General features: G+C 45.3%; 1 protein-coding gene across 3 annotated transcripts in view; it reads left to right on the top strand.

The window, feature by feature from the left end:
• The window catches only part of IQGAP1 (IQ motif containing GTPase activating protein 1), a 164,130-nt gene that overhangs the window by 53,587 nt on the left and 85,219 nt on the right, over nucleotides 1-25,324 (top strand). For all 3 annotated transcript variants that reach the window (XM_030576755.1, XM_030576756.1, XM_030576757.1), the window contains 2 exons: nucleotides 3,937-4,097; nucleotides 4,716-4,840. In XM_030576755.1, the coding sequence (XP_030432615.1) occupies nucleotides 3,937-4,097; nucleotides 4,716-4,840 (286 nt within the window). The remainder of the gene's footprint in view (nucleotides 1-3,936; nucleotides 4,098-4,715; nucleotides 4,841-25,324) is intronic.

Below are 25,324 nucleotides of genomic sequence, written 5' to 3'. Positions count from 1 at the left end.
CATGCTTAGCTCTTCATTCCACACCTCCTCCAGAATGTAGCTGTTTTGTGAATTCTTGAAACTATGTTGCAGTCAAAAGTTTGTGTAATTTACCATTTAATTGATGAATTAAACAATAATAAATCATTGGGATCACCCAAGAGTACTGAAGGAATTCTGATATGAACTTGCAGATCTTCTAACTGTGGTACGTACTCTAACTCTTAAGTCAGCTGCTGTACTAGATGACTGGAGAATAGCTATTGTGATGCCAATTTTTACAACAGGCTTCAGAGGCGATCCTAGCAGTTACAGGACAGTAAGACTAACTTCAGTATCAGACAGATTGGTTGAAACTACAGTAAAGAACAGAATATCAGACACATAGATGAACATGATATGTTGGGGAAGAGTCAACATTACTTTTTTTAAAGGAAATCGTGCCTCACTGATCTATTAGCATTCTTTGAAGGTGTTAACAAACATATGGACAAGAGTGATCCAATGTACTTGAAGTTTCAGAAAGCTTTGATGTGAACCCTTGCTAAAGGCTCTTAAGTAAAGTAAGCAGTCATGAGATGAGAGGGAAAGACTTCTCATGGATCAATAATTGGTTAAAACACATGAAACAAAGGATAAGAATAAATGGTCAGTTTTCATACTGGAGAGAGGTAAATACTGGGGCCTCCCAAGGATCTGTAGTGGGACCAGTGCTGTTAAACTTACTCATAACTGATCTGGAAAAAGGGGTGAATAGTGAGGTGGCAAAGTTTACAGATGATACAAAATTATTCAATGTAGTTAAGTCCAAAGCTGACTGTAAAGGCTCTTCCAAAACTCGGTGATTGGGTAACAAAATGGCAGATGAAATTCAGTGTTGATAAATGCAAAGTAATGCACATTGGAAAACATAATCCCAATTATATATGTGAAATGATGGGGTCTAAATTAGTTATTACTGCTCAAGAAAGACATCCTGAAGTCACTGTGGATAGTTCTCTGAAAACATCTGTTCTTCTTCGAGTGATGGTCCCTATATGGATTCCAGATATGGGTGTGCGTGTGCGCCATGTGCTGGAGCTGGAACAGTTTTGTAGTAGTGTCCATTGATCCACTCGTGCATCATCCATGTGCTCCCATCTGAGGCTATAAGAGGCTGTGTGGGTCAATGCCACTCCATTTCCCTCTTACCACTGCACTCTACCGTCGGCTCCACTCCTACCAGACCCATCCTCCGAATCCAGGTGCTCCTCAGAGCCGGATCCCTCCTTTTCACCTACCCAATCTTGGAGCCCGAATCCTAGGAGCTGACCATCCTATCCTCCAGCATATGACACTACTGGTGAGTTATGGTTCAGCTATCCCAGGAGCACATAGGCTTGGCCCTGCTGGCCTCCCTGGGACCTGTACCAGGACCACAGGGTTCTGCCATGGCATCTTACCAATTATTGCCTGCCCATTTTGTACCATCCTCTGTTTTCAAAGAACCTGAGAAAGACACATTGTAGCCGAGACCACCTGTCCTTCCTGGAGCCTCATCATTGCCAGATGAAGTTCTGAGTACACCTTTCCTCTCCCCTCTTGACAACCAGAAGCAGTACCAAAACCTGCTTAAGCAAGTGGCTGCAGTCTTCAGCCTCACAGTGGAACAGGTCCAAGGACCCACAAAACCAGCTCCTGGATATTCTGCAACTGCCAGGACCCTACTTGGCTGCATTCCCCATCCATGAGGCCATCCTGCAACCAGTGCAGTTGGTCAGGCATACACCAGCCTCCTGTACCCCTACTCCTGTGCATGCAGAGAGGCCATACTTTGTCCCATCTAAGGGCATGGACTTCTTTTTCACCCACTTACCACCCAACTTGCTGGTAGATCACGTGACGACTAAACGTACTCGCCAACAACACCTCAAGTCCACTCCTCTGGACAGGGTGGCAAGAAAGCTGGACCTTTTGGTAGAAAAGTCTACTCTTCTATGGGACTCCAGTTCCATATCGCCAGCTACCAGGCCTTGTTGGCGAAATACTACTTTCTCAGCTACTCCAAGTTCTTGAAGATTCAGGCTTTTCTACTGCCAGATAAGAAACAAGACTTCCAGATGCTGCTGGATGAAGGGAAACTTATCACCAAGGTGAGTCTCCAGGCAGTCATGGATCCCTTCAACACCATATCACACTCACTGGCGACAGGCGTCGTAGTTCAATGAGACTCCTGGATACAATAGTCTGGGTTCCCTAAGAAGGTCCATACCACTCTTGAGTATCTCCCCTTTGACAACCAAAAGCTTTTCAGTGACAAAACAGATGAATCCCTCCAGTCCCTCAAGGATTCTTATGCCAAATGCTACACTCTCACATATCCTTGCCTTTTGGAGTCATGGCTCACTCCACAGGGGCGCACGCCACCAAATTTGCCTGCCTAAAGGATGAACCCTGGTAGGACATTGGCCGGCCATGTGGCACCCTGTCCAGATCTTTACTGCTCACTGTGCCATCACCCCAGCAGTGGAACTGTCCTACAGACTAACTTCTCATGAGTCCTCACACCCACTTCCATGCTGAGCACTGCTTGCCTAAGTATCCACATTTGGAATCCATATAGGGACCATCACTCGAAGAAGAAGAGGAGTTTACTTACCTATAACTGGCGGTTCTTCGAGATTTGGAATCCAAATCCTGCGCTTGGTCCCCTCTGCTGTGGACATTGCTTAGTGGTTAGAGGGATGTGGGAGCGGCATCGACCCGCATGGCCTCTTATAGCATCAGATGCATACACAAGGACGATGCATGTGTGGGTCAAAGAGCGCTACTACAAAACTGTTCTGGCCCAGCGCAAGGCATGCATGTGCATCCACGTTTAGAATCCAAACAGGGACTGCACATCAAAGAACCTGCAGTTACAGGAAAGTAATCTTCTACTCAGTGTGCAATGACAGTCAAAAAGGTAATCAAATGTTATGAACCATTAGGAAAGGGATAGATAATGTGAGAGTCAATGTAATGCCACTATATAAATCCACGGTACCCCAGTACCTCAAATAGTGCATGTAGTTCTGGCGGTTTCATCTAAAAAAGATGTATTAGAAATGGAAAATATATGGAGAATGGCAACAAAAATGATTTAGGGGTATAGAACAGCTTCCATATGAGGAGAAATTAAGAAGACTGGGACTGGTCAACTTTGAAAAGAGACAACTAAGAGGGCTTATGGTGGAAGTCTATAAAATCATGAACAGTGTGGAGATAGTGAATAAAGAAATGTTATTTACCCCTTCAGATAACACATGAACCAGGAGTCACCTAATAAAATTATTAGGCAGCAGGTTTAAAACAAACAAAAGGAAGTACTTCTTCACACAAAGCACATTCAACCTGTGGAACTCATTGCCAGGGGATTTTGTGAAGGCCAAAGGTATAACTGGGTTCAAGAAAGAATTAGAGAAGTTTATGGAGGATAGGTCCATCAGTGGCTATTAGCTAAGATGGTTAGGGATGCAACCCCATGCTCTGGGTGTCCCTAAGCCTCTGACTGCCAGATGCTGGTATTGGATGACAGGAGATGGATTACTTGATGATTGCCCAGTTCTGTTCATTCCTTTTGAAGCATCTGGCATTGGCCACTGTCAGAAGACAGAATACTGGGCTAGATGGACCATTGATCTGACCCAAAATGATTGTTCTTATGTTTTTAATCTGTAAATCAGGGATGAATTCTCTGAGCTGCATGGAGCTGTGGATTCAAATTTTTTACATCACTTGCTCTGCCTACTTGGTTTCACTTGTGATTCTTTTACTCTTCCTTGTACCACATACTTCTTCCTGTAGTTTATGGTTGCTGTGTTGTTTCCTTGACATCCTCATTTACTCACTCACTGCAGTTACTGTAACTACTGCCACATTCTGTCCACCTCACATGGCATAAATTTGTGAAAGATGTGTGATCCTCTTTGCGTGCAGGGTAACCTCACCCATCCAGAGCTGTCAGTTGCAGTGGAGATGCTGTCGTCTGTGGCTCTGATTAACAGGGCTTTGGATTCAGGGGATGTGAACACAATTTGGAAACAGCTGAGCAGTCCAGTCACAGGGCTCACTAACATTGAAGATGAGAACTCCCAGAGGTGGGTACATGTGACAGATGGGTGTGGCCTCTCTCCGTGCACCCAATATTCCCTATGTTATTACTATTATTATTATTCTCTTGATATTTCATTTTTTTTCTTTTACCCTTTAATGTTCTCTTTCCCCAAATTGTTAATCATGACATTTAGTCGCTGGTGCCCTTTTTGCCTGGTCCCATGAGCTTGCTGTCTTGCACACTGTATCTTATGCTACCCCTTCATATTAATCATACTCATATACAGTCTCTTGAAGTCTCTTCCCAGACTTCACATTAGTGCTGTATTTAGGATCTTTTATGCTGTTGCTGATGCCACCCCCCCCTTTCACATGAAGTCCATGCTCAGTCTTCACACTGGTCTTGGACTCATTGTCTTGCATGCAGTCTCCGTGGCGCCCTGCCAGTTGCATTGATCTAGGTTCTTGTGAGCTGCCTTTGGTATGTCTCCCCTTCCCCTTTTTGCATTTGTTCCAGGTTTATCCTGCATGCTGTTTCTGTCACCACTTCCCTTGCATGTTAGTTCTGGACACTGTCATTGGGCTCTGTCATTGGGCTCACGAGCTAAATTGCCCTCTTAGGCCCACATGATGTCTTTTATTGTTTCTCTTGTGTATGGCAGATATATCGATGATTTGATGAAGCTGAAAGCTCAGGCATGTACAGAAGGGAATGAGTTTATCACATGGAATGATATCCAGTCATGTGTGGACCGTGTGAACATAGTGGTGCATGAGGAGCATGAGAGTAAGTGCTTCCACTTCATTCCTACTAGAATGACTTGGATTCTAAGAAATGCCAAAACCAGATTCACATTCACTGGGATGGGGGTAGCACTATTAACAAGGAGGTAGCTGGAGGTCTAGCTGGCACATAGTGAGAGATCTTGGCAGTTGGTGTCTTTCTAGCATTAGGAGATGCCTATATGGTGCACATAAAAAGAGCTCATTTTATCTGTGAGTAAAGTCAGTGCTCTCTGGTAATGAAGTGTTAACAGCATGACTGCTGACGAAGAGAGCAAGTATAGGCATTTCCATATACCATAGTGAAAGATGCAACATCTTTACCTAGATAGACGGATAAAGTTCTGGTACCAGACTCTACAATGTGATGGGATGTGAGCATAGGTTTACCTTTCAGTCTTTGATCCAGTTTTGTTGTAGGCCTATTCAGTATGTCTTTACTTCTCGGTGCAAGTACTAGACATGCTAAATAGGTTCTCATGTTCTTAGGAAAATTGACAGGGGGCAGAGGGAAGCAGAAATGCTTCCTGGTAACTCCTTGTTAATAGCACTAGTTAGAGCCATCCAAACTGCCCAAACGGACTCCTTTACACCTCTGTTGAAGACATTCAATCCTGACTTGCAGCCTGTGAGGGGGAATGCATATCTCACACTGGGCCTGAAGGGATTAATCTCACACTGTGGGTGGAGGAAGTCTCACCCCTCAGACTTCTAGGTGGCATGCTCCAAATGTTATGCTAGTATAAAAGGGAGCAGCCTGACTCAGTCTGAGTTGGCTTCCGGAGAGGAAGGACCTTTGGTGGAGGCTCCCCCTGAAGAGCTATCATTGCCCTTCCCTGTGGGAGCTGGAGATCTGTGGCCATCAAAGTCCAAGGGAATTACCTGCCCAGAGGAGCCCAGAGACCCTGATGCCCCAGGGACTGCAGCTTCAGGAAGTGCGGTAGGAAGTGAGGGAGGGTGAGAGAGAGTGGTATCTCCCATCTGTATGAGATCAGCATCTTTTGGTGGGATTCCCTGCTGACCTAGTGATGGACCACACCACCCTGTTAGGGCCCTGGGTCAGGGTCTGGTGGAGTTGGGTGGGCTTGGGCTGCCACACCCCTCCCCCCCCCGGTGATGGCCCCCCCCAGGTACTGCCTCTAGAGCGCACTGTCCTGTGTCTGAGGGCTGCCATTTTAACTCTGGCTGCTCGGCCACGATACTGACTCTGGCCGCCAGACCACGATGCCCCATACCTGAGGGCTGCCACTTAGACCCTGCCCCTTGAATCTCATTGTGGCAAGATCCGAGACAATCTGGTAGGCTGTAACTGTAGTACTAGCACAGCCCCCTGCCCACCCCAACAAGGGATGGGGTGTGCATACACTACCACACAGCCCTTGCTGCTGCTCCAGTTCTGGCACTTTCCCTCTCTCTCCTCCCCTCTTCCCCCCCCCCCCCCCCCCGCCAGTTCTGTGATTGCATCTCACCACTTATTCCAATTGTAGGCTCCCCGTATACATAGTTGTGTTGAGGCCATTTTGATCCTGATCTTAAAACACTAAGAGAACATGCTGTTTCCTGGCTCGTGGACTAGGCGTTCTTTTCCTTTTTCTAAAATTTGTTCCATTACAAATGTACCTTAGGACTCTGAGCATTCCAGAAGTATATAATAAAGATTAATCAGTTTACTGAGTATGGGGGAGCTGCTAGGGAGGAGGAGGGGCTGGATTGGATCTCTTGTTAAAGCCAAGTCATGGAAATAACTTTGGCCACATAATGATTCTAGGTAAGTTCTGAGCCACTCTTGAGCAGAGACTGAAAATGATGTTAAACTATGCTGTGCTATGCTGCAAGAGTGTTTTTTGATGTGAACAAATGAAGTCTTGTAGAAGAGATGCTGAACTCATTTCTTATTACCCAAGCTAGAGTCTAAACTTAGGTCACTGGTAGGAGTATAGGCACAGATGTGATGTAGTTAATGCTGTGCTGTAGATTGATACTTTAGACACACATTTTCAAAAATATTCACTGATGTGGGTGGTGGTACCCATTTTGAGACACACAGGACATGATTTTCAAGGGATTAAGCACACCCACTGTTATCAGCTGAAGTTGTAAATTTTGCATGCTCAACACCTCTGAAAATTAGATCTGAGATATCTCAAGTTAAGTACACAGTTCTTTGAATGCTTGATCATGTCCATTCCATGTCAGGTGTGTGTGCTCACCACCTGCACTGGTGCCGAAAACTTTTCCCCCAGTGGTATCTGTAGGGCTGGCTCTGGCGCCCTCTGCAGTGGCGTGCATATGCACCAGCATAAGAGATGCTGCCCTTTCTCCTCTTCAGTTCCTGTTTACCTCTGGTAATGGTGTTGGACCATCTTGCTTCGGCAAGCAATCATACCAGTGATTTATCTTTGAAAACTCATGGCGATCAGGGGAGGTCCCGGATGCCTGGAAAAAGGCTAATGTAGTGCCCATCTTTAAAAAAGGGAAGGAGGAGGATCCGGGGAACTACAGGCCAGTCAGCCTCACCTCAGTCCCTCGAAAAATCATGGAGCTGGTCCTCAAGGAATCAATTCTGAAGCACTTAGAGGAGAGGAAAGTGATCAGGAACAGTCAGCATGGATTCACTAAGGGCAAGTCATGTCTGACTAATTTAATTGCCTTCTATGAGGCGATAACTGGGTCTGTGGATGAGAGGAAAGCAGTGGATGTGTTATTCCTTGACTTTAGCAAAACTTTTGATATGGTCTCCCCCAGTATTCTTGCTGGCAAGTTAAAGAAGTATGGGTTGGATGAATGGACTATAAGGTAGATAGAAAGCTGGCTAGATTGTTGGGCTCAACAGGTAGTGATCAATGGCTCCATGTCTAGTTGGCAGCTGGTATCAAGCAAAGTGCCCCAAGGGTCGATCCTGGGGCCGGTTTTGTTCAATATTTTCATCAATGATCTGGAGGATGACGTGGACTGCACTCTCAGCAAGTTTGCAGATGACACTAAACTGGAAGGAGTGGTAGATGTGCTGGAGGGTAGGGATAGGATACGGAGGGACCTAGACAAATTAGAGGATTGGGCCAAAAGAAATTTGATGAGATTCAACAAGGACAAATGCAGAGTCCTGCACTTAGAACAGAAGAATCCCATGCACTGCTACAGACCAGGGACTGAATGGCTAGGCAGCAGTTCTGCAGAAAAGGACCTAGGGGTGACAGTGGGCGAGAAGCTGGATATGAGTCAACAGTGTGCCCTTGTTGCCAAGAAGGTTAAAGGCATTTGGAGCTGTATAAGAAGGGGCATTGCCAGCAGATCAAGAGACATGATCATTCCCCTCTATTCGACATTGGTGAGGCCTCATGTGGAGTACTGTGTCCACTTTTGGGCCCCACACTACAAGAAGGATGTGGAAAAATTGGAAAGAGTCCAGCGGAGGGCAACAAAAATGATTGAGGGCTGGAGCACATGACTTATGAGGAGAGGCTAAGGGAACTGGGATTGTTTAGTCTGCAGAAGAGAAGACTGAGGGGGGATTTGATAACTGCTTTCAACTATCTGAAAGGGGGTTCCAGAGAGGATGGATCTAGTCTGTTCTCAGTGGTAGCAGATGACAGAACATGGAGTAATGGTCTCAAGTTGCAGTGGGGAAGGTTTAGGTTGGATATTAGGAAAAGCTTTTTCACTAGGAGGTGGTGAAGCACTGGAATGGGTTACCTCGGGAGGTGGTGGAATCGCCTTCCTTAGAGATTTTTAAGGTCAGGCTTGAGGTCCCTTCCAACCCTCATAGACTTTAAGGTCAGAAGGGACCATTATGATCATCTAGTCTGACCTCCTGCACAATGCAGGCCACAGAATCTCACCCATCCACTTCAATAACAAATCCCTAACCTATATCTGAGTTACTGAAGTCCTCAAATGGTGGTTTGAAGACCTCAGGCTGCAGAGAATCCTCCAGCAAGTGACCCATGTCCCATGCTGCAGAGGAAGACAAAAAACCTCCAGGGCCTCCGCCAATCTGCCCTGGAGGAAAATTCCTTCCCAACCCCAAATATGGCGATCAGTTAAACCCTGCGCTTGTGGGCAAGACTCACCAGCCAGCACCCAGGAAAGAATTCTCTGTAGTAACTCCCCTTGGAAGGCTGTTCCAGAACTTCACTCCTGTAATGGTTAGAAACCTTTGTCTAATTTCAAGCCTAAACTTCCTAGTGTCCAGTTTATATCCATTTGTTCTTGTGTCCACATTGGTACTAAGCTTAAATAATTCCTCTTCCTCCCTAATATTTATCCCTCTGAGATATTTATTAAGAGCAATCATATCCCCCCTCAACCTTCTTTTGGTTAGGCTAAACAAGCCAAGCTCTTTCTTTGAGTCTCCTTTCATAAGACAGCTTTTCCATTCCTTGGATCATCCTAGTAGCCCATCTCTGAACCTGTTCCCATTTGAATTCATCCTTTTTAAACATGGGAGACCAGAACTGTACACAGTATTCCAGATGAGGTCTCACCAGTGCCTTGTATAACAGTACTAACACCTCCTTATCTTTGCTGGAAATACCTCGCCTGATGTGTCCTAAAACTGCATTCGCTTTTTTAACGGTCATATCACATTGGTGGCTCATAGTCATCCTGTGATCAACCAATACTCCGAGGTCCTCCTTCTCCTCCGTTACTTCCAGCTGATGTGTCCCCAATTTATAACTAAAATTCTTGTTGTTAATCCCTAAATGCATGACCTTGCACTTTTCACTATTAAATTTCATCCTATTACTATTACTTCAGTTTACAAGGTCATCCAGATCTTCCTGTAGGATATCCTTCTCTGTATTAGCAATACCTGCCAGCTTTGTGTCATCCGCATACTTTATTAGCACATTCCCACTTTTTGTGCCAAGGTCAGTAACAAAAAATTAAATAAGATTGGTCCCAAAACTGATACCTGAGGAACTCCACTAGTAACCTCCTTCCAGCCTGACAGTTCACTTTTCAGTACAACCCGTTGTAGTCTCTCCTTTAGCCAGTTCCTTATTCACCTTTCAATTTTCATATTGATCCCCATCTTTTCCAATTTAACTAATAATTCCCCATGTGGAACAGTATCAGATGCCTTACCGAAATCAAGGTAAATTAGATCCACTGTGTTTCCTTTGTCTAAAAAATCTGTTACCTTCTCAAAGAAGGAGATCATGTTGGTTTGGCACGATCTATCTTTTGTAAAACCATGTTGTATTTTGTCCCAATTACCATTAACCTCAATGTCCTTAACTACTTTCTCCTTCAAAATTTTTTCCAAGACCTTACATACTACAGGTGTCAAACTAACAGGCCTGTAGTTACTCAGATCACTTTTTTTTCCCATTCTTAAAAATAGGAACTATGTTAGCAATTCTCCAGTTGTACGGTACAACCCCTGAGTTTACTGATTCATTAAAAATTCTTGCTAATGGGCTTGCAATTTCATGTGCCAGTTCCTATAATATTCTTGGATGAAGATTATTTGGGCCCTCCGATTTTGTCCCATTAAGCTGTTTGAGTTTGGCTTCTACCTCGGATGTGGTAATATCTACCTCCATATCCTCATTCCCATTTGTCATCCTACCATTATCCCTGAGCTCCTCATTAGCCTCATTAAAGACTGAAGCAAAGTATTTGTTTAGATATTGGGCCATGCCTTGATTATCCTTAACCTCCATTCCATCCTCCGTGTTTAGCGGTCCCACTTCTTCTTTCTTTGTTTTCTTCTTATTTATATGGCCAAAAAACCTTTTATTATTGGTTTTAATTCCCTTTGCAAGGTCCAACTCTACGTGGCTTTTGGCCTTTCTCACTTTATCCGTACATGATCTGACCTCAATAAGGAAGCTTTCCTTGCTAATCCTTCCCATCTTCCACTCCTTGTAGGCTTTCTGCTTTTTCTTAATCACTTCTCTGAGATGCTTGCTCATCCAACTCCTGCCTATGATTTTTTTTCCCCTTTCTTGGGATGCAGGCTTCTGATAGTTTCTGCAACTTTGACTTGAAGTAATTCCAGGCCTCGTCCCTGATATTCTATGATTCTTCTAACTCTTTAGTGTATATAGTTTAGTTTAGGTAGGTAGTTAGTTAAGTAGTATTTAATTGTAGTGAGGCAGTCCCCTGTGAACTTTACCCAGGGATGGGGCATGACCCAATCCTTAAGCCTTGTGACTGGTATAAGAAGCCCATGCCTGTTAGTGACCCCCATCAAAGCTGTTTGAAGTGCTTAAGGGTGTCCCACATATGCAACAAGTAGCATATCTGCAAGAGCTTCAAATCGTGTACAAAGAAGGAGCAGGACATTAGACTCCGAGCACTCCTCATGGAACCAGCCCTCGCACCGGCCTCTGAGCCAGCCCACTCCAACCTTGCATTGGTGAAAAGTGCCCCTCCGATGCCAGCCTCCTTCTGACGTTGAGCTCCATCCCTGGTGCTGTCCAAGAGGCATAAGAAGCATGGGAGAGGCCACTCCCTGCTGTCTCAGAAGGGCAAGGGGAAAACTGTAGGTGAACAAGAACCTGAGACAGGTACCTTGGCTTTCCTAGAGGATGGCCAGGCAGCAGACTTGCTAGATAAGCTCCTAATCCCACTTCACGATCTGCCTCTTGCCTTTTGTAGTAGCAGAGGTGCCTGTGTCCTCACGGTGCCGACTACACCTGAGGCCTTTCAAATTGCTAAGGACATTCTGGCAAATCCATGTGTGGAAAAGTCCTGGGAACTCCTACCCCCAATGGCAATCCCAGCTAGGGTCAAGCCTGCATTGCGATCTGTGCAGCAATCCCCATCTCCATGGTGCCACTCCCTGGCACCATCCCGGTCACCAGGTTAATGTAGGTGATCCCTGGAGCGATGTTACTAGCCAGTGGAGTCTTGTGGCCATTCCATCAGTTCCAGGCACTGGTCCCTGGGACCGTTGACAATAGTCCCTGAGCCTCTGGAACCACGCACCGAACTGTCACCACTGACCCCTTGAGGCAGAAGCCTGGTCCCAGGATGCCCGGCATTGGTCTCCACCGCTGCTGTCCGCCTGGTGCTGATCCCCAGAACTCCAGAGCCAGTCCCTGAGAACTCGATGACGATCCCCGGAGCCTTGATGCTGGTCAATAGATCCTAGGTGCTGGTCTTCGCAATCCCACTCCCAGTTCCCAGAGCTGCAGTACCGATCCGTGGACTCGGATTGCTGATCCCCAGATTAATGCTGCCAGTCACCCGAGCACCATTGCTGGTTCCCAGCCACCTGGCACTGCTCTACAGAACGCCGGCACTGTTCTCTGCAGGCTAAGGAAGCTGTGGCTCTGCCCTGGTCACCAGGAGAGGACCCTTCCTTCTCAGACTCCAAGGGTGAGGAAGTTGTGGTACCCAGAAATCAGGGGTATCCTGCAGTGCCAACGGGAGTTCCAGGGGCCCACCAGCAGGTGCATGGCTTCAAGGACAGTGGCTAGTTCCCTGGCAGTTCTGGAACGTATGGGAGTTTCCCTCTGCCCCAGAATCCCATGTGCCATTCTCAGTCTCTGGGGCATCAGAGAGACACTCAGCCACTGTATCCTGCCTGCCACCCGACTCGGATGAGGGATTGCTCCCAGGGTCCTCAGCCACCCCAGGATGAGGCCCACCCAGCAGGGGATATGGAGCCGGTTCCTCCCCCAGCCCTGGCTTCCTCCTCCTCCTCACCTGATGTGGCAGTGGCAGGGCCGTCACATGATGACTTTAAGGCTCACCAAGAGTTTCTTAAGCGTGGGGCAGCAAACCTGGGCCTTGAAGCTAAGGAGTTGATGGAGCCTTCAAACACCCTGTTTGACATTTTGGCCACAGCGACCCCAGCGAGGGTCGCCTTGCTGGTTCACAAGGGCATTGTTAAGCTAGTCCAGGCCTTATGGCAGATCCCATCCTCTCCGTTCCCCATTTCCAAATGTGCAGGGAGGAGATATTACATCCCTTTCAAGGCTTCGAATACCTCTATATGCACCCCTTCTCTGGCTTCTTGGTAGTCGCAGCAGCCCATGAGAGGGACAGGTAAGGCCTAACCAGTTCGATCCCAAAGAATAAGGATGCATGGAGGCTGTGTGTTTTTTGGCAAAAAAGTTTATTCAATGGCCAGCCTCCAACTGCACATTTCAAGCCACCAATCCTTGCGAGGCACTATGACTTTGATACCTGGCATTCCATGGCCATGTTCACAGATTCCCTGCCCTAAGAATCCAGGCAGGAGGAGTTCCTGGTCATACTAGATGAGGGCAAGGCAGTGGCAAGGGCATCCCTCCAGGTGGGGCTGATTTCTCAGCCAGGACAATGGTGTTAGCTGTGACGATGCATTGGGCATCATGGCTGCAGTCTGCTGGCTTATCTGCGGAGGTCCAACAATCCATCCAGGACCTCCCCTTTGATGGTTTAGCCCAGTTTTCCGACCAAACAGACACTGGCAGTATAGCAGTTGGGTACACCCTCCAATTTATTTCCATCCCTCCCTCCCCTGTCCCCCTTCAGGGACCCTTCTCACAAGCAACTGCTCATCCAGGAGGTGTGGAGGGAGCCTACAAGTGGGGGCCATAGAAGAAGTTCCCAAATAACTCAGGGGGAAAGGGTTTTACTCCTGCTGTTTTCTGATTGTAAAGGCAAAAGGGGGTCTACATCCCCTCTTGGACCTGCAAAGCTTCAACAAATACATCAAAAAGTTGAAGTTCTGCACTGTCTCCCTGGCCTCCATTATCCCCTCCCTGGACACTGGTACACCACCCTAGATTTAAAGGATGCATACTTCTATATTTCAATTTTTTACGGCCACCGGAGGTTTCTATGGTTCATAGTCTGACAGGCCCGCTACTAGTTTGCAGTTCTCCTGTTTGGCCTAGTGACAACGCCAAGAATATTCACAAAATGCATGGTCGCAACCTACCTCAGATGCAGCGGTATTCAGAACTACCCATACCTCGGTGATTGGCTCATCAGAGGTCACTCGAGGGCACATGTTCAGCACCGCATCGTGATAGTATAAGCCACCTGCCCAGAGCTGGGCCTGTTGATAAACGAACAGAAGTCAGCATTGGTTCTGATGTAAATGATAGCATCAATTGGAGCGGTCCTAGATTCTACCCGAGCCAGAACGTTCCTACTGGAAGCCAGATTCAGGGCAGTGTCATATCTGATTGCCCAAGTCACTTCTACCCGCTCCCTATAGTCCAGGTCTGTCTCAGGCTGCTAGGTCACGTGGCAGCATGCACTTATATAGTTCAGCATACAAGACTGTGCCTCAGACTCCTACAGATGTGGGTGGCATGGGTCTACTCCCCAGTCAGGCATCACTTGGACAAGGTCCTCAGGATCCCACCGCAAGTACTTACCTCCTTAGCAGGTGGTTGAACCCGCACAATATGATGGAAGAGTTTCCGTTTGTGACTCCTTAACCCACCCTGTCCCTGGTATCAGCCTTGGATTTAGGGTGGGGAGCCCACGTTGGTCCCATTAGGACCCAGGGCCTACGGTCCAGAGAGGAGCTGTCATTACATATAAACATCAGAGAGCTCAGGGCCATCCACCCGGCCTGCTAAGTGTTCCTTCCCCAGCCTTCAGGCAAAGTAGTGCAGGTATTGACAGACAACACAATTTTGATGCCCTATGTCAACAAGCAAGGGGGGAGCACGGTCATCGGCCCTCTGCCAAGAAGCCCTTTGCCTGTGGGACTTCTGTATTCAACATGCCATCCATCTGGAAGCCTCACAGCTACTGGAAGTCCAGAACTCTCTAGAAGGCCATCTCAGCAGAGCTTTCTTCTCTCCCCATGAGTGCTCCCTCCATCTGGAGGTCATCAGGACCATCTTCCAGAAGTGGGGAACACCCCATGTGGACCTATTTGCTACCAAACAAAACAGAAAATGTCACTGGTTTTGCTCTCTATGGTCTCAACGAAGGCTCACTTTCAGATGCCTTTTTCCTGTCATGGGGGGCCTTCCTCATGTACACTTTTTCACTCATTCCCCTCATCCACAGGGCCTTCTTCAAGATCAAGAGGGACAGATCATGAATCATTGTAAAAGCTCCGGCATGGCCTCACCAACTTTGTTTTGGCATGCGTATGGACTTAGCAGTGGCAGCTGCCTGGGCGCTCCCAAACCGCCTGGATCTGCTCTTGTAGTACCACAGTTGGCTGCTATATCTTAACCAAACCTCCCTGCTCCTGACAGCATGGTTGCTGTGTGGCTAAACCTTGAAGAACAGGCCTGCTCCAGACAGGTCCAGTGGGTTCTCTTAGAAAGCAGAAAACCCTCCACTAGAGCGGCTTACCTGACAAAGTGGAAATGCTTTACCTGCTGGGTGTTGGAACGGAACATCCCACCATTTCAGTCATCTTTACAATCCATTCTGGACTCTTCCAGACATCTGCTCTTCCTGAAGCACCAAGGCCTGGCTCTCTCATCGATTAAGGTGCACCTGGCAGCCATATCAGCCTTCCACCCTCTCGTTGACAGCAGGTCTGTTTTCTCACATGCGATGACAATCAGATTTCTTAAGGACTTGAAGGGCTCTTCCTGCAGGTTCGGGATCTGATTCCCCAATGGGACCTCAGCCTCATCCCCCCACCCCAGGCTCACTGGTTCTCCTTTCGAGCTTCCACCAAGGAGTGGGGTCTGCACACACTGGATGTCAGATGCGCCCTGGCTTCCTACTTTGAGCGGACTAAGCCCTTCCGCAAGTCTACTCAGTTCTTCATTGCGGTGGCCGATAGAATGAAGGATCACCTGCTGCATCTGTACCTGCTATGAGATGGTACAGGCTGTGCCTCCTCCAACAGTGACAGCTCATTTGACCAGGGCTGAAGCATCATCAACAACTTTCCTGGCACATGTCCCTATCCAGGACATTTGCAGAGCCACTACATGGTCATCTGTCCATACTTTCATGACACACTATACCATCACCTAGCAAGCCCAAGATGATGCTGGCTTTGGCAGAGTTGTGTTGTAATCTACACATCCGTGAACTCCTGTCAACCTCCAGAGGCACTGCCTCTGAGTCACCTGACTTGGAATGGGCATGAGCAAGCACTTGAAGAAAAAAAGGGTTACTTGCCTCTTGTAACTGTTATTCTTTGAGATGCATTGCTCACGTCCATTCCATGACCCACTCTCCTTCCCTTCTGTTGGAGTTTCAGCAAGAAGGAACTGGGACAGGAGGGCAGCATCTCTTATGCTGGCTCATACACATAGGGCCCTATGGATACTACTGGGGGGAAAATCTTCTGGTGCATGTAGTGAGCACACACACCTGGTGCCTAAAAAGCAGTTTTCTGTTTAGTCCTTTCCGGTCTTTCTGGGTACCACCCACTGTTGGGGGCAGGGACTGTGAAACCCATCCATGGAGCTCAAGTGACTGGTTTGGTGATCACTAGTGCCTCAAAGAGATGAGGACATTGCCCCTTTTTAACATATACTGCTACAACAAAAAGGGAACTGGAGTTGAAATAATATGTAGCAAGTGCTAATGCTGTATTTCTCAACTGCAGTATACAGGAAGGAAATTCTTGCCACAAGTTCAGAAGTGTGTCTCCTCCCCACACTCCACTTCTTAGTATGGTAAAATTGTGGACTCTAGTTCTTTTCTGTGCCCGTTTAGGTAATGTTCTGTCTGCTCTTCCCCTGTTCCTGAATCTGCTCCTTAACGTTTCGTCAGGGATGTGCATAAGAGCATAATGAGATTCTTAGCTGGATCACTTGGTGATGCCTGTTTGCTTTATTTTACAAAGGCAGTTCAGCAGGAAGAAATAGGTGAGAAATAAATTTTGAAAACAAAGGATTTGAGAAACAAAAATCAGAAATAGCCTTTAATACCTGAGAAACTGGGCAAGGTCCAATGTGTTAGATATTCAAAACTTTGCCACTCCCAAAAAGGCATTTTTGGCTACCTTACACTTGTATAGTGTACTCATGATTGTTATGTCCTGTGTCTCTCATGTGGGTGCTTAATTGTATTTTGAAACATTCATTTGGGGTTCACGTTTGCATTCTGTAAAAACTGGCTGTTTTGGCACCTTTAAGGGAGGTGTGGAACTAGACACATGAATTCTTCAGAGATAATCTTCCAATAATTCCATTCCCATCTAGACAACTTTAGTTGACTAAAGCCAAGGGTTGAGAAACTAGTGTCTGAAAATAAACATACTAAAACTGGAATAATTTGATTCATTTTTATTGTGGCTGAAATGCTTTTAATTTGTTGAATTAACAAAAGAACCCTTTCAAGTTTCAGAAAGCAAGATCTCGGGGATAAATTGATTCCTAAGTATCAGAGGGGTAGCCGTGTTAGTCTGGATCTGTAAAAGCAGCAAAGAATCCTATGGCATCTTATAGACTAACAGACGTTTTGGAGCATGAGCTTTCGTGGCTGAATACCCACTTCGTTGGCATGCATCTGATGAGATGGGTATTCACCCATGAAAGCTCATGCTCCAAAATGTCTGTTAGTCTATAAGGTGCCACAGGATTCTCTGTTGATTCCTAAGAACACCACTACTTGCCAGCTCCTCCCTCCCCTTTCTAACTTTATGGTCTAATATGCATACATATACATACAACACAAAGCTTCATTAGGTTCAAGATTTCAAGAAGCAGTTTGGATGAGTCAAACACACAGGAGTCATATGGATCTGTATTAGGGCTTGTCTACATGAGCAGTTCGTAGCAAGCTGGAATATAAATCTACTCTACAGTAGCCTGCTGCACACAGAGGGCTTGTCTACACTTTCTGAGTGTCAATCGATGCATTGGCAGTTGATTTAGTGGGTCTAGTGAAGACCTGCTAAATCGACCGCCGATCACTCTCCACTCCTGTACTCCACCCGATCGAGAAGAATAGAAGGAGTCAATGGGAGAGCGTCTCCCGTTGACATTGGATAGTGTGGACCCTGCGGTAAGTAGATCTAAGCTATGTCGATTTTGAGTTATAATAGTCATGTAACTCAAATTGCTTAGCTTATAGCGAGTTTTCCCTTTAGTGTAGACAAGGCCTGAGTGTCTGTGCGGACCCTGCTGCCACACACTAAAAGTTCTCTAGTGCTCTTTGACCTACTTTGCTTTGAAAAAGGAGTAGATTAAAATTCACTAGGAAACTTCTAATGCACAGCAGCAGAGTCCACATGGACTTTTAATGCATGGCAGGCTAGTGTGGGGTAGACTTACACCCCAGCTTCCCTCAAACTATGTTTTCATGTAGACAAGCCATTAGTGACATGCATGTCCTTTTTAGGAGACACATTTACATTTCCTCTGGGAATTGTAACACAATCTGAACTTGCAGATTGTACTTCAGGGAGAACCACTTACCATATTCCTTGTCCCTTTGATTTATTACTGCAATAAGAAGCCCTTTATGAATGTCATCTGGCAAAATAGTGATCTTGCCAGGTTAGGAACTACAGTGACCTTATGTCAAAAACAGGCACATCCCTGCAGTGTTAGGATGTTTCTTAGCAGTGAAGTTAAAATGTTATTTCAGATGTCCTCCTTTGCGTGTATAAGCAAGAATCACATAGTATGTGTGTCCCGTTCCTTCACTTTTTTTTATAGTAAACACTTTAGAGAATAGGAGTACTTGTGGCACCTTAGAGACTAACAAATTTATTTCAGCATGAGCTTTCGTGAGCTACAGCTCACTTCTTCAGATGCATAGAATGGAACACAAATCTGTGAGAGTGAGGGATCATCTTTAAGGATAGGTTGTAGATCTTTGATGATACACTGGAGAGGTTTAATCAGAGGTGATCCCTCACTCTCCCAGATCTTGGGAGACAGGCCAATCCTCTCTTATAGGCAGCCTCCCAACCTGAAGCAAATACTCGCCAGCAACCGCACACCATACAACATAAACACTAACCCAGGAACCTATCCTTGCAACAAAGCCCGATGCCAGCTCTGTCCACATATCTATTCAAGTGACACCATCATAGGACGTAATCACATCAGCCATGCCATCAGGGGCTCGTTCACCTGCACATCTACCAACGTGATATATGCCATCATGTGCCAGCAATGCCCCTCTGCCATGTACATTGGCCAAACCGGACAGTCTCTACGCAAAAGAGTAAATGCACACAAATCTGACATCAGGAATCATAACATTCAAAAACCAGTGCAAGAACACTTCAGCCTCTCTAACCACTCAGTGACAGACTTGAAGGTGGCAATTTTGCAACAAAAAAACTTCAAAAACAGACTCCAAAGAGAGATTGCTGAACTCGAATTAATATGCAAATTAGATACAATTAACTCAGGCCTAAACAGAGACTGGGAATGGTTAGGTCATTACACTAATTGAATCTATTTCCCTATGTTAAGTTCTCTTCCCACCTTCTATGGGTTATCGTAATTATCACTTCAAAAGTTTTTTTTCTCCTGCTGATGATAGCTCATCTCAATTGATTATAGACTCTTCGTGTTGGTATGCATACTTCCACTTTTTCATGTTCTCTGTATGTATAAATATCTCCTGTCTGTGTGTTCCATTCTGTGCATCCGAAGAAGTGAGCTGTAGCTCATGAAAGCTTATGCTGAAATAAATTTGTTAGTCTCTAAGGTGCCACAAGTACTCCTGTTTTCTTTTTGCAGATACAGACTAACATGGCTGCTACTCTGAAACTTTAGAGAATGTGTTCCTTACACATTTTGGGTGCATTTTCAATCTACAAATAATAACAAATTAATGTCAATCGTCCAGAATAAATAGTGTAATTGTTACTGTTACTGTGATGCTATAATATAGTCCAAAGAAATCATGTCGGACATGTTTTGTGATTCTTTTACCTGTCCCTCTAAATGTCATGTGATCTTATTACGTGTATGCTAATAAAATAGAGAATCGTTTCCATGGCTACATTAATAATCTCCATATGTGAAGAGACGACATGTGACCTAAAGCTGCCTTCCAGAAAGAAGTCTCTGGAGTTTCCCAGAGTCACTAGGTGTGCAAGACTGATTCTAGGCTAGCAGAATTTTCTACTCATTTCTTTCCTATTTCATTCTTCGAAAAGATGACATTTTTCAGTCCTGTGCATTAAAAGGAATCTTCTGTATATGTAAGTAGGATGAAATAACTTTCCTGAGCTCTTTCCAGTATCTAGTCCAGTGTGTTCCCCAACAGCGTCTTAGGAGTTTGCTACAAATGTTAGGGGCCAAGGCTACATTAATCAGTGGAGACTAAGACTGACAGACTCTCTCTCTCATTCTTCCTGCCACAATTCAGTCCCCATTTACTGAAATATTTATTTCACCCCTGAAAAGATAGTGTATGGACTTGGAAAGGTTAAATTTTAATTTAAGAGCGTGCTTTCTTGATTAACTCATTTCCTGAATGCTCCAAATAGAGATTGGGTTTCCCACTTGGGTCACATGAGCAAATCTCATGATGAAACCACAGAGAGACACAGAGAAACCAAGCCAGCAATCACATAGAATTGTTTGTATGGGCAAGATTTTAAGAAATATAAGAATTGCCTTACAGGACCAGAGCAGAAGTCTGGACATCCATTTAGTCCAGTAACCTTCTTGAAAGAATCCTTATAATGAATCCCCCAATGGAATAACCTGTTCAGAGGGGAAGTTTCTTTTTATTCACTTAGTTAGTGGTTGGCTTATGCTCCTAAGCATGGGGAAATTTATAGCTCCTGTTTGAAATGTGAGTGTGTAATACAGAACTGTGGATGTTCTCACTACGCATAAAAGTGTTGATCCCTTTTTCCATCCTGATAAATGTTTTTGACTCAATACCTTGTGGCAGTGACTTCTAACAGATTAATGCATCATAGGCATCCTCTTGTATTGTGAAAGAGGGCAAATAAGAGTGCCCAATTTACCTTTTCTATGTCATTTTTTTTTGTTATTAATTCTATCATGTCCTCTCTTGTTCATCTCCTTTTCTGTCTTGCTAGGCCTCCAATCATGTTTGTCTCTCATCTGTGAGCCCCCTTTCTTTATTTTTGTTATGGGCTTTTTTGAGACAAGATGACCAGAACTGAGCACAGTAATCAGGCAAGGGCATCCTGTTGGCTTATATAGAGGCATAACTATATTTTCAGTATTTACTTTCTATCCCATTCTTCATATGTCCCAACAGAAAGTGGAACTTGAGCTGGCTGGAGTGACAAAGCATGTTTCTTCCTCCCACCCATAAGAGAACTTTGCGGTCATCCAAACACAGCCTTGTCTTGGGAATTAAATTCAAATCTTATGTTATATGGTCACATCAGATGTCTGTGCCATCCTTTATTTGTAATGGCCCTGGTTCCTAATGTGGATCCTGCAATAGATCTGGACCATAATGATCTTGATTTTTGAATTTCTAAGAACATAAAAATGGCCATAATCGGTCAGACCAATGCTCTATCTAGCCCAGTATCCTGTCTTCTGACAGTGGCTGGTTCCAGATGCTTCAGAGGGAATGAACAGAACAGGATGATTATCAAGTTATCTATCATTTGTTGTTCAGTCCCAGCACCATGCAGTCACAGGCTTAGGGACACCCAAAACACGGGGTTGGATCCCTAGCCATCTTGTTTAATAGTCGCCATGAAACATGAAAAAATGGGTGTTGCCATACCAACTTTAACTAAACTAATCAATTAAGGTGGGCTTTTATCAGCAGGAGAAAAAAAAACTTTTGTAGTGATAATCAGGATGGCCCATTTCAAACAGTTGACACGAAGGTGTGAGTATCCACTAAATCACTCTTGTCCACATACTTGTTGACACCCTGAAAGTAATCGCATAGATCGGAGAGGCATGATTTTCCTTTACAAATACCATGCTGACTCTTCTCCAAAATATTGTGTCATCTATGTGTCTGATAATTCTGTTTTTTATTATAGTTTCAACCAATTTGCCTGGTATTGAGGTTAGGCTTACTGGCCTGTAATTCCAGAATCACCTCTGGAGCCTTTTTAAAAAATTGGCATTACTTTAGCTATCCTCTAGTCATCTGGTTTAGAAGATGATTTAAGAGGGAGGATATGCACCACAGTTAATAGTTCTGCAGTTATATTTTTTAGTTTCTTCAGAACTCTTGGTTGAATACCCATCTGGTTCTGGTGATTTATTACTGTTTAATTTATCAGTTGGTTCCAAAACCTCCTCTACTGATACCTCAATCTTGACAGTATCTACGATTTGTCACCTGAAAAAAATGACTTAGGTAAGAGAACCTCCCCCGCATCTTGTGCAGTGAAGACCGATGCAGAGAATTCATTTAGCTTCTCCACAACGGCCATGTCTTTCACAAGTGCTCGTTTAGCACCTCGATCGTTCAGTGACCCCACTGATTGTTTGGCAGGTTTCCTGTTTCTGATGTGCTTTAAAAAAAAATAATCTTATTTTTGTTTCTTTTGCTAGTTGCTCTTCAAATTATTTTTTGGCCTGCCTAATTGTGCTTTTACACTTGACTTGCCAAAATTTATGCTCCTTAATATCTTCTTCACTAGGATTTGACTTCCAATTTTAGAAAATGTCTTTTTGTCTCTAACTACCTCTTTTACTCTGTTTAGTTAAAATGGCAGTTTTTAGCCTTCTTAATTTCTTTTTTTTATTTGGGGTATACATTTTGCTTGAGCTTCTCTTTGGTGTTTTTAAAAAGTTTCTGTGCAGCTTGCAGGCATTTCACTCTTGTGACTATACCTTTTAATTTCCAGTTAACTAGTTCCTAATTTTTGTGTAGTTCTCCTTTATGAAATTAAATGCTACTGTGGTGGGCTTCTTTGGTATTTTCTCCCCTATAAGGATGTTAGACTTAATTACATTATGGTCACTAGTACTGAGTGGTTCAGCTACTGTCATCTCGCGGGCCTGGTCTACACTACGAGTTTATTTCAAATTTAGCAGCGTTAAACTGAATTAACCCTGCACCTGTCCACACAATGAAGCCCTTTATTTCGATATAAAGGACTCTTGATATCTGTACTTCACCCCGACGAGGGGAGTAGCGCTGAAATCAGTATTGCCATTTCGGATTAGGGTTAATGTGGCCGCAATTCGACGGTATTGGCCTCCGGGAGCTATCCCACAGTGCACCATTGTGGCCACTCTGGACAGCAATCTGAACTCGGATGCACTGGCCAGGTAGACAGGAAAAGCCTTGCGAACTTTTGAATTTCATTTCCGGTTTGCCCAGCATGGAGCGCTGATCAGCACAGGTGACCATGCAGTTCCAGAATCAAAAAAGAGCTCCAGCATGGACCATATGGGAGATACTGAATCTGGTCTCTGTATGGGGAGATGAATCTGTTCTATCAGAACTCTGTCCCAACAGACGAAATGCCAAAACATTTGAAAAAATCTCCCATGCTATGAGGGACAGAGGCCCCAACAGAGACTCAACACAGTGCTGCGTGAAACTTAAGGAGCTGAGACAAGCGTACCAGAAAGCCAAAGAATGAAATGGACGCTCACGGAGGGAGGGGCGACTGACGACTGTAGCTATCCCACAGTTCCTGCACTCTGAAAACCATTTGAATTCTTGGCTGAGCTCCCAAAGCCCGAAGGGTCAAAAACGTTGCAGGTGGTTCAAGATATGTCATCGTCCGTCCGTGTCCCGTCCCCCCCTACCGTGAAAGCAAAGGGAAAAAAATCTTCTTGCCTTTTTTCAATTTCACCGTATGTGTACTGGATGCTGCTGGCAGACACGGTGCTGCAGTGCTATGCTGCAGCATCCCTTCCTTTCCCTTGCGGATGGCAGACAGTACAGTAGGACTGATAGCCGTCATCATCGTCCCATGAGTGCTCCTGGCTGGCCTCGGTGAAGTCGGCCGGGGGCGCCTGGGCAAAAATGGGAATGACTCCCAGGTCATTCTCTTCTTTAAGCTTTGTCTAATGGAGATTCACTCCTGCCTGGAATATCATAGCAGCTGGAGGCTGCCCTCCCCTCCCGCCTTTGATCTCTGCTTGCAGAGGCAATAAAGTCAGTGGTGTCGTTCATGCATTCTTTATTACTTCTTCACACAAATGGGGGGATAACTGCCATGATAGCCCAGGAGGGGTGGGGGAGGAGGGAAGCAATGGGTGGCGTTGTTGCAGGGGCACCCCCTAGAATGACATGCAGCTCATCATTTCTGCGGGATGTCTGGGGCTCTGACCCAGAGCGTCCTTTTGTCTGGTTCTTTAGTAGGCTTACCTGATACTGTAGGCAGGACTGACTCTCCATTAGACAAAACTTAAAGAAGGGAATGACCTGGGGAGTCATTCCCATTTTTGTTAATGCGCCCCCAACTGACCTCACCAAGGCTGGCCAGGAGCACCCATGACAGCAGCAGATGGTACAATGTGATTGGTAACCATCATTGTCAACTTGCAAGGCAGCAGACGGTGCAGTAGGGCTGGGAACCATCTCTGTTAACTTGCAAAGGCAAAGGGATGCTACTGTGTAGCACTGCAGTACCGTGTCTGTTAGCAACATCCAGTAGACATACGGTGACAGTGAAAAAAGGCTGAAATGGGCTCCATGGTTGCTGTGCTATGGCGTCTGCCTGGACAATCCAGGGAAAAGGGCGCGAAATGATTGTCTGCCGTTGCTTTCATGGAGGAAGGATTTACTGACGACGTTTATCCATAACCACCTGTGACAAATTTTTGGCCCCATCAGGCATTGAGATCTCAACCCAGAATTCCAATGGGCAGGGGATACTGCGGGAACTATGGGATAGCTATGGGATAGCTTCCCACAGTGCAACGCTCTGGAAGTCGAGGCTAGCCTAGGTACATGGACACACACTGCTGAATTAATGTGCTTAGTGTGGCCGCGTGCACTCGACTTTCTATACAATCTGTTTCCAAATATCAGTTTCTGTAAAATCGGAATAATCCCATAGTATAGACATACCCTTGGACCAGATCCTGTGCTCCACTTTGGACTAAATCAAGAATTGTATCTGCCCTTGTGGATTCCAGGATTAGCTGCTCCAAGAAGCAGTCATTAATGTTATCCATAAACCCTAACCCTCTGCATCCTGTTCTGAGCTGATGTGTACCTAGTCAATAAGGGAGTAGTTGAAATGTCCTGTTGTTGGGTTTTCTGTTTTTGTAGCCTCTCTCATCAACCTGAGCATTTCACAGTCACCCTCCTGGTCAGTTGATCAGTAGTATATTTGTACTGTTATACTCAAGCATGGAATTCCAGTATGGATCAATAGAGATTCTGTGATACAGTTTGATTCATTTAAGATTTTTAGTATATTTGATTCTATGCTTTCTTTCACATTTAGTGCCACTCTTCCACCAGCATGACCTACTCCGTGATTCCTATATATTGTGCACCCTGGTGTTACCATATCCCATTGATTATCTTCATTCCACTGAATTCCTGTGATGTCTCTTATATCAATATCCTCGTTTAATACTAGGCACTCAAGTTCACCCATCAGGGAGGGAAGGATTCATAGATTCATAGACTCAAGGACTGGAAGGGACCTCGAGAGGTCATCGAGTCCAGTCCCCTGCCCTCATGGGAGGACCAAATACTGCCTAGACCA

The sequence above is a fragment of the Gopherus evgoodei genome, chromosome 10 (assembly GCF_007399415.2).
Source record: "Gopherus evgoodei ecotype Sinaloan lineage chromosome 10, rGopEvg1_v1.p, whole genome shotgun sequence".
In the NCBI taxonomy this organism is placed as follows: domain Eukaryota; kingdom Metazoa; phylum Chordata; order Testudines; family Testudinidae; genus Gopherus; species Gopherus evgoodei.
Note: the sequence above shows the minus strand (reverse complement) of the source record. Positions and strands in the feature narration are given on the sequence as shown.